The sequence below is a fragment of the Monodelphis domestica genome, chromosome 1 (assembly GCF_027887165.1).
Source record: "Monodelphis domestica isolate mMonDom1 chromosome 1, mMonDom1.pri, whole genome shotgun sequence".
Classification (NCBI taxonomy): Eukaryota; Metazoa; Chordata; class Mammalia; order Didelphimorphia; family Didelphidae; genus Monodelphis; species Monodelphis domestica.
In genome coordinates this window covers 406,793,301-406,802,833 of record NC_077227.1, presented here as the reverse complement: position 1 = coordinate 406,802,833, position 9,533 = coordinate 406,793,301, and the positions used below count along the sequence as shown (strand labels likewise).

At 39.1% G+C, this 9,533-nt stretch overlaps 1 protein-coding gene across 1 annotated transcript; it reads right to left on the bottom strand.

Annotated features, from left to right (window-relative positions):
* Positions 1-284: 284 nt before the first annotated feature.
* LOC100032873 (BPI fold-containing family A member 1-like) lies at positions 285-9,323 on the bottom strand. The gene is made up of 9 exons (XM_001381760.3): positions 9,190-9,323; positions 6,301-6,459; positions 5,479-5,638; positions 3,902-4,009; positions 2,527-2,676; positions 2,201-2,285; positions 1,346-1,409; positions 735-811; positions 285-535 (listed from the first exon to the last, which is right to left on the bottom strand). The coding sequence occupies exons 2-8, from the start codon at positions 6,446-6,448 to the stop codon at positions 771-773; spliced, it is 756 nt and encodes a 251-aa protein (XP_001381797.2). The 5' UTR covers positions 6,449-6,459; positions 9,190-9,323; the 3' UTR covers positions 285-535; positions 735-770.
* Between the last annotated feature and the right edge of the window lie 210 nt (positions 9,324-9,533).

The following is a 9,533-nucleotide window of genomic DNA, read 5'->3' as shown; positions in this document are numbered from 1 at the left end:
TTATCTAAAGACTCTTTCTCTAAAGACTTTCCATCTATGAACTCATTTTCTCCTAGATGAATATCATTTCCATTTTCCTCATCAGGAGACTGAAGCCCAGAAGAATTGAATGACTTGATTAAGGTGACACAGTTAAACACCAGTGAGGAAACTTAATAAAAAAAACATGATTCCCGACGCTGATAAGTACAAAGGAATTAAGTACCTTCAAACTGTGTAGGCTTTGTGCCTGCCCTGCAAAGCTTCCACAAGACACAAGAACATTCCTAGCCCCAAATGTTATCATCACTCATTTATTCAATTGGTGCCAGAGAGAGAGTGAGCAATGACTACTCCATCAATGCAGAGATAGAGAGACGTTTATTATGAGAAAAATCCAGGGGAAAGAAAAGGATGTCAGGAAGAAGTTTCAGATGTGGAGAATGGATCCAAATGCAGGAAAGAAGAATCTCACTGACTCCAGGAAATCGAAAGTGTTTCATCTCAGCTAGTGTCAGCTCCAAACCTGGAGCCCAAGTCTTTTCTGTTGGGGGTCCTTCAGGCAGAAGAAAATTTGAAGAGAAGAAATGTTAGTTAGGAGTAAATTTGGGCCAGGACAAATCTGTGACTATATTTCTAGAATTCTCAGATCCCACAGGTCTACATTTCCAGGACTCTCAGACTCTAGATTCAAAGATTCCATTTAGAGAAAATGTACTAGAAAATCCAGCAAATTGAAGGTAAATAGCCCTTACCTACTTGAAGGAAGAGTTAGTCTCTTCTGAGAAAATTTATATTTTAAGATGCAGTTCAAGTCCATGGATTAATAATTCTGAAAGGAAGAATACGTGTCTCAGCCTGGGGTAGCCAAAGTGAAGCAGAAGGGGCCCTGAGGATCAGTCTTTAGTTTCCAATTTGGGAACTGGGAGAAAAAGTTTCCATAGGAGTCAGGGCTGAAGAATTCTGAGAAGGCCAGAACCTGCCACTTGATGGACCAGCAACCTTTTTTCTCTGAATTTAAATGGTAACAGCCCAGTTTCAACAGAGAAAGCACCGAGAAGCTGTGCTCAGTTGAATTTCCCTGTAGCTCAACCTGAAATCTCTCTACAGAATTGTTGAGTTAGAAGTAGAGAGAATCATAGACATTATGTAGTCTAACCCCCTTAATTTATAGACGAGGAGCTTGAAGAACTCCACTGGGGTCTGGGGCTAGACTAGAAGTAAAAGCAGAACTTAACTGATGGTATTCCAGGTTGGTATCCATTTTTGCTGTGCACTTCTCATACATCAATATAGAGATAAAGCAAAACCATCTGAGTAATTCAATCACTTGAAGTCAGAGAAGAATGTTTGAAGAGAAACTTACCAGCCACGTCATGTACCAAGGTAACATCCAGATTACCAAGGACATCATTAACCAGAGGACAGATCTAAACACAAGCACAGAGGGAAATATGAAATGGATGTACCCATCAACAGAACCAGAGGTACAGTAACATAGGACCTCTCACCAGTGAGGAAGCCTGACATAGAGAGATTGTCACTGGTCAGAGAGAAGAACGTTAAATAGGGGCAGCTCAGTAGCACAGAAGATAGAATACTAAGCTGGAGTCAGGAGGACCTGGATTCAAATCCAACCTCAGTCACTTCTGGGCTATGTGAACCTGAGCATATCATTTAATCCCCATTGCCTAGCCTTTGCTACTCTTCTGTTTTAGAATTTTTTCTAAGGTGAAAAGTAAGGGTTTAAAAAAAAAGAACACCAGAGCCAGAACAGTCTTTACAACATAGATTATACAATATTAGAACTCAAAGGGACTTTAGAAACAATCTTATTCAATCTTCTCGTTTTCCAGTTGGTGAACCTGAAGCTCAGAAAAAGTCATAGAGCAATTCATAGGCTGAGATAGAATTACATCCCATTACATTGAGACAGCATGGTGGAGTAGGAATGTTCTGGGCAATAAGGAAAATCTGGGTTTGGATCCCACTTTAGGTATTTTTAAAATCTGTGTGACCTTGGACAAGTCACTCAACATTTATTGGGCTCAGTTTTCCCATTTGTAAAATGAGAGGATCAGTCTTAACTCCTAAATTCCTTTCTGGTTCTGAATCTGTTATCTTATGAGTCCAGGTTTCCTCATTCTCAGTGTCCTTTGGCTTGCCAAATAGTAATAATCTGACCCCAAAATTGAGAGGAAATCTACATTTTCATACTTACCTCTTTCTGTATCAGATTTGGAAGAACTTTAATCACAGTTCCTGTCACTGTGTCTAAAAGTCCTTGCACTACTGATGGTAGAACCCTGGAAAAAGGAAGGAACACCTGGATAAAGAACTAACAGGTTGATGGGGATGGGGTCAGGCTGCAAGATTGGGGATAACCTCAGTGGTAAGAAATTTCTGATTCTTAGGCTAATCATTCCTTGTTCCTCTGTTGGAGCCTGGGCTGGAACAGGTCAAAAAAGGGAAAATTCAATTTCCCACTAAGCATGGGCACTGGCTGGTAAAGTCAGACCCCAAAAGGACTAATCCCCAGGGACTCACCCTTCCAACAAAGTGACCTTTAAGCTTCCAGGGTCATTCTTACAATCCCCAATCACCAAGTGGATTTTTCCATCTTTATCCCTCACTGCGATGAGCTCCACTATGATATTCAGTTTAACATCCAACTTGAGAATTTCACCAGTCAGGAATCTAAACAAGAAAAATAAGGAAATAAAGGCAAATTGGAGAAAGGGTAAGGGAGACAGACAGACAAGGACACAGACACAGACATAGAGAAACAGAGACAGATAGAGATAGAGAGATGGAGAGAGGAAGGACAACATCCTGTATTGTTTGCTGCAGACCAGGAATGGGATTGTGATCATGGAGATTCACATTGGAGACTAACTTTGCAAAATCCTCAGTACTTTCCAAAGAACTCTCAAAGCCAAACCTCCCAAATACCCCACGATAGCAAAAGGATAGGGATTATTAAGAAACTGAAGGTCAAAGAATTTGTGATGTAGGCCTTTAGGTAATACAATGTTTCTGTGATGCTTTGCACAGATAGTCCCCAGGAAACAGTTCTTCAATTCAGCAAATACCACTGGCCCATTTGTCTGGCAAAGCTACAACAGAGTTAAGAGATCATTAAGGTCAATTCCTCATTTCATAGAGGAGAAAACTGAGGCATAGGAAGGGACCATAACTTGCTCAAGGTCCCCAAACTAGTAATTGGCAGAGCAGGAACTCAAACTCTCAAGTCTCCTGGTTCAAAGTTCTATTCCAACTGGCCCATAATTCAGCTTTCTTGCTTTAGGATTGTGTTAGAACAAGTCTGTCTGCTCCAAGTCATGGAGAACCAGAAATAGCCAGGGCCTCTGTTGAGGTACAGAATTCCAGACTCTAATTACTGGAATTGTGGCTTGGAAGAGACTGTAAACCTCAAAATTTCCTATTGATAGTGGGTCTTGACTATTGGAATGTGAACCCCATTGGCATGGGAGGTTCCTTCTCCTCCCTTCTTAAGATTACTTTAGGACAGAAACCTTTTGCTGAACAATGGAAAGGACTTTGACCTATGCTTAAGCATAGAACAGGAATTTCTTTGAGTCATGATTGATTTTAGAATTGATACAATGGAGATACTTGTCATCTTTCATGGGACTGATGAAGGAGGTCAGGAGCTTCTCTGAAGGTGAAGAATTCTCAATGTTAATCTTCATGATTAGTTGAAGATGGAGCCATACCCTGACAGACCTTGAGTCCAGGGAATGTACATTGAATAGAATGGCTATGCCTCCCCATTTACTTCCTCACCTACCATCTTTCATAAACTGGATAAGCCTAAGATCCCTTGGGATCCAAGCCCCCTTTTCTAATACTCTTCTTCATTCCTTTCCCAGGGCCTTCTGGGTTATTAAATGTCACTCACGTTTTTAATTCTAGGACCATGCCAAGAGGGAGGGTCACAAAAAGTCGGTGTCCATCAGGAGATTGTTCTAGCCCAAGTTCCAGGAGAACGGGATTGGTAATATTGATCCTGCACAGAAAACTACATGGTAAAGGAGCTCCCCAAAACTTTTATTCTTTAGATAATGAACTACACCTGAAATCCCAAATCAAACCATTCCCAAACACCAAACACTTCTCAGATGAGGGGAAGAGATTAGAGAGATTGGGAGAGTATTCTCAGCCAAGGTTCCATAAATACTGAATTTTGAATTTCAGTTGGAATCCTACACAATATTCTGATGTCTTTCTATTGTGTCTAGGATCCAAATATAAGTTCCTCTGTTGATCTTTAAAGGTCTTTCACTACCTAACCCCGACCTACCTTTCCAACTCTTTGGTCCAGGTAAACTTGCCTTCTTGTTGTTCCTTACACTGGAGAGTCCATCTCCTGTACCCATGCCCTGTTCTAGCTGTCCTTCATGTCTGGGATGCTCTCCTACTTTACCTCTAACTCTCACAATTCCTTGTTTCCTTTTAAATTCTATTCAAACGACCATTCTTTGTTTTAGTGTCTTTCTTTTAACTACTTCCTTACTAATTTCCTTAATTCCTTCTTATTTCCTTTCCAAACAAAACGTGTTTGCACACATTTTTTTGCTTATTATTTCCCCCATCAGATTGTAATCTCCTTCTGAATTTTGTGTATGCCTATTTAGCACACAATCTGGCACATAGTAGGCTCTTAGTAAATGTTTGTTGACTGAATTTCTCTATGAAGTAATTTCTTTCAACTATTAGTGCCTTCCTCACTCTCAAAATTTTTTGACATATTTTATATAGCAAAAGTCCAAATTTAACAAATATAAATAAGCATATGCAAATAATTTATTTTGCATATATTTATTCATATATATGTTTATGTCACCCATGGATTGTAAACTCATTGAGTGTAGAAATTACATCATTTTCATCTTTGTATCTTCAATGCCTACCATAATGCCTGGCATATAGTGGGACTTTAATAAATGTTTATTGACAGCCTGACTAATTAATACCACTGCCTAAGGTCTAATGGGGCTGGGCAAGGTGGGTACAGGTCTTGTAGCTAAGATATCTTGACCCACAGGCTCAAAGAATTTTAGAGTTGGAAGTTACTTTAGTGACCATTTAAGTCCAATTCCTAATTTACAGAGAGGGAAACTGAAGCTCAGAAAGGTAAAATGGCTTGTCCGAAATCCCCCAGAAAATCAGTAACAGAGAAATGAAAAACAACCCAAGTCTTTCCCTCCAAAATGGAGTACACTTTCCACTTCTACTATACTATCTCTTAAATCAGACCTATTGGTTCTCACATATCCCTCTCTCACCACCAGAAGGTGAAAGACTTCTCAGCCTTCTCTGCCACCTATACCCCACAAAAGTGAAAAGACCTTTCTTACATCTCCTTCTTGCCCTGCCTCCATAATCTTTTTCCCCCTTTCTTTAATGGATATCTGACAAAGACCTTCTCATCCCCCCATTCAAATTTGAGGCTAATAATGAATGAAGGAGACTCACGAAATTATATCCTGTAGCCCTGGAACCAGTGAGACTATTTTGGGTAGTAAGCCTCCAATGAGACCTGCTGATGAACCTTCCCCGATTTTCAGGGCATCCAAGAGGGGGAGGTTTTCAAGAATCCCAAGCAAATTTGAGTTGAGAAGTCCCTTTGTGAGGCCTGGGAATAGAATGATAAGATTTAGAGCTAGAAGGTTCCTGAGACTTTACTTAGCCCAAGCTCTTCATTTTATAGGGGAAGCAATCTGAATTGTGACTTGCCCAAGGATACCTAGTAGCAGTTGGCAGATCTGGAACTCAAATCCAGTTCTCCGACTGCAAATCCAGGGCTCCTTCCATTAGACCACACTGTCCTTGTGTAGTGCCAAGTGGCCAGTCATCCTTTGGATTGACTTTAATTAGTTATTATTATACACAAAGTGAAAGGTCCTCCATTAGGTTCAGAGATTAGCATGTCCAGTAGGGAAGTATGCCATGATCCTTTGGAAATATCCATGAGTTGATCTTCCAAATGCCTATCTTCCCCTATCTTCCAAATGTCACCTCCCTTTCCATCTCATCCTCTCACCATCCTTACTTCCCCAAAATATGTGGACCTATTTCAATCCATATGTGGAAAACCTTTTTTATCAGTCAGAACCGCCTTTAGTTGGAATGAGCTTCTCTAAATGTCTTGGATTTCTCATCACTTGGAATCTAGAGAAAGGATTCATGCCTCAGAAATAGTTTAGACTTGATAACCCTTGAGGGGCCTTTCCTAGGGGCATTCTAGAATCTCATCTTTTCACTCTACAGCTATTATCTATTGAAAGGGTAACTTACCTCCTAGTAAACCTGACAGAGGATCTGGTGGAGTAAGGGACTGAGCTGGTCTCAGGGGAATGGCAGGATCCACAGGGATGGCTTCAAGTTGGGCTGAACTCTGTGTGAGCAGGCCACAGAAGAGAACAAGACCCCAAATCTTAAGCATCTTCTCTGCTCCTAATGCATGGGAAGCACAAAGAGCTAAAATGAATCAGACCAGAAATAGGCACCAACAGCCTCCAGGAACCATTAAGTCCCCCTTTTTTAGGAGAGTTGATAGGGGGCATCAAAAGAACAGACATGCAGCTACAGTGGGTAGGGAGAGAGGAGAGGGGAGGGAGAGAGCATAATCATATAACCATGGAAAAATATTTACAAATAAATTAAATTAAAAAGATTTTTTAAAAAAGAACAGACATGTTGGACAATTTTAAAAAAATATTTAAACATAACATGAAAACTATATTGTCCTTCTAGGCACTCATGATAATTAAGTCTCAAAAGAAATCTGTTATTGCTGATATTTAAACAAAGGTAAATTTACAGATTTAAGTTAATATGATAAATAAAGAAATGAAGACATGTTTTCCCTCCCCCATGTAGGGATCAGTGCCAATGGTTTGTTAGCCCAGGAGAGTTTCTTCACTGGGTCCCCCAGCAGTCTGTTTGAGAAAGGATGAGGGGGTAAGGTGGGGTTCCCTCCTTTAGGTTAGGCCTGGGCCCCACACATAATTTCTCAGATTCTCTATATCATTTATGATGGAGCCCCTCAAATATATCTCATCTTTTCTTGAATTTTTTATCTTTGGCCTGTGCAAAGCCTCTCAATTCTCAAATTCTCATGTTTCTTCTTTGCTGTACAAGGTACCATTTGCTTTTGCTTTGTATTGAAACTACTTTAAAAAGCCCCAACTACTTCCTGCAATATTGCATAGTCTCCCTTCGAAAATATTAGATGCCATAGCAGTCAGGAATCCTTTATTCTAGACCAAAGCCCACTACTAACACTATCTATTCTATAATTCTAAGACCCATTCCAGCCCTGATATTCAATGTTCTGCATATAAGGTTCATTCCCAATCTAATATTCTATGATCCTTTTTTGGACTTTATTTTATTTTTTATTCATAGATATTTTGTTTTACCAAACAATTTTCAACTTACATTTTCCAAAATCATCAGATTCAAAATTGTCTCCCTCCTTCCCTTCCTTACCCCTTCTTGGGGATGATGAGCAATTTGATCTGGATTATACATGTATTACGCAAAACATACTTCCATTTTTGTCATTGTTGTTAGAGATATTCTATGACTCTAAGTGTTATTATTCCTTAGGCTCAGACAAATATTATAATTCCTCCATAGATTCAAAAGTTTGGCTGCTTCTAGCAATTTTCTGAAGATATTTAGCAACTAGTTAGGCTTCAATCAAAATGATCGATTGAGTAGTCATAGATAGAGATAAACTTCAATTTGTTTTCAAATCATTATATTAAATGGTTTCATAATTTACCTCAACTATCCTATTAATAGTTTCAGTTCCAGATTTCCTATTTCTAGAGCAAGGGTTCTTAATGTGTGTGTGTGTGTGGGGGGGTGTCTGAGAATATTTTTAACCCTTACCTTCCCTCTTGGGATTAATACTAAGTATTGATACTAAGACAAAAGAACTGTATAGGCTTAAGTATTTGGGGCTAAGTGACTTGCCCAAGGTTGCACAGTTAGGAAATGTCTGAGGTTAGATTTGAACCTCTTGTCTCTAGGTCTGGCTCTCCATCCACTGAGCCACCTAGCTGCCCCTGAATTTTTTTTTTAAATCTATTTCAATTATTTTCTATATATTTTTCTGTAATTTATTTCCTTTGTAATCCTATGTATTTTATTTTGTGTTCTTAAAAACATAATTTTGTGAAGGAATCCATAAGCTTCAGCAGCTTGCCATGACACACAAAAAGATAATTAAAAACCCACGGTCTAGAGTTATAGAATGTGAACTGAAAGGATCATGAGAAAAAATGTCAGTGCTGGAGGAAATTTTGGGATCAGGTAGTTCGACTTTTTCATTATATAGGAGAAGAAAATGAGATCTAGAACAAGGAAAAGATTTGACCAAGGAAATCCAGTGAGTTAATTAAGTTATTTATAAAGCAATATCATTGGTCTAGTGGCAGTGGCTAGGCTCCCCCCTCCTCCCCCTCTCTCTCTTCATATATACATACATGTGTATTTGTATATAACTGTGTTTGTATATGAATATAAAATGTATGTATATGTTTATATATGTGTGTGTAGAGAGATAGGCAAACAGACAGACAGATGGATAGATAGATAGACAGATGGATAGATGGATGGATGGATGGATGGATAGATAGATAGATAGACAGACAGACAGACAGACATATGGATAGATAGATGGATAGGTAGATAGATAGATATGGCAGAAAGACTGCTAGACCACTAAGTGTCAAATGAATACCTTTATAATCTACTGACTCTGTGACCTTGGAAATTTAGCCTCTCTATACTAATCTAAGCAACTTTCTCAGATCATCAGTTGCTGACTTACACAAGTAGAATGAATATTTTTCTTCTTTTAGTTCTCTGTATCAGTGAATTCCCAAATTCACTTCCTATCCTAATATTGATTTATTAAGCCAATCAAGCAAATATCTGTTTCCACTGAGATTCATCAGTCCTATTGGATTTTAAAATAGGCTCACTCAGCTATGCCTTGGATAATTGATCAAAGTACTTTAGGAAACCTGCCTGATTAATGTGATTCTCTAGCCTAGGATCCTAGGCATGCAGGGATTTGAGGGATGGAGGTCTTTGAATGTCTTTTCAGGTATGGGAGCAGAAAAGAGATTTTTTTTGTCCTATCTTCAACATTGGAATGGTTGATCTTACCTGGATCTCTCAGAGATGCTTCAGCAGGGATGAATGCTCAGCTTCTCCTCCTTCTTTGACCTCTGTTGAGAAGAGGGCCCTTATATAGCAAAACTTGACAGAAGAATCAGGAAATGAAGAAAATGATGACAGATTTCAAGAAAGCAGTGTGAAATATCACAATTGTGGTATTTCTCACTGTCCTCCAAAGTCAATAGTTACTGATTACATTATGGGGGTTGGGGAGAAGGAGGCCAAATCAGAGACAAATTAAACAAAAGCAAATCTGAGCCAGGAATGTTTCTCAAGACTTGAAGCTTTAATGAATAGGGGTCAGGTGAGGGACCCCTACTTCATGTGGTTTT

Coding starts and splice junctions, on each gene's coding strand:
- LOC100032873 (XM_001381760.3), bottom strand. CDS start 6,448: ATGCTTAAGATTTGGGGTCTTGTTCTCTTCTGTGGCCTGCTCACACAG. Junction 5,639..6,300: donor TCTGTCAGGTTTACTAGGAG/GTAAGTTACCCT, acceptor TTCTATTCCCAG/GCCTCACAAAGGGACTTCTC. Junction 812..1,345: donor CTTGGTACATGACGTGGCTG/GTAAGTTTCTCT, acceptor TCTTCCTTTCAG/AATTATTAATCCATGGACTT.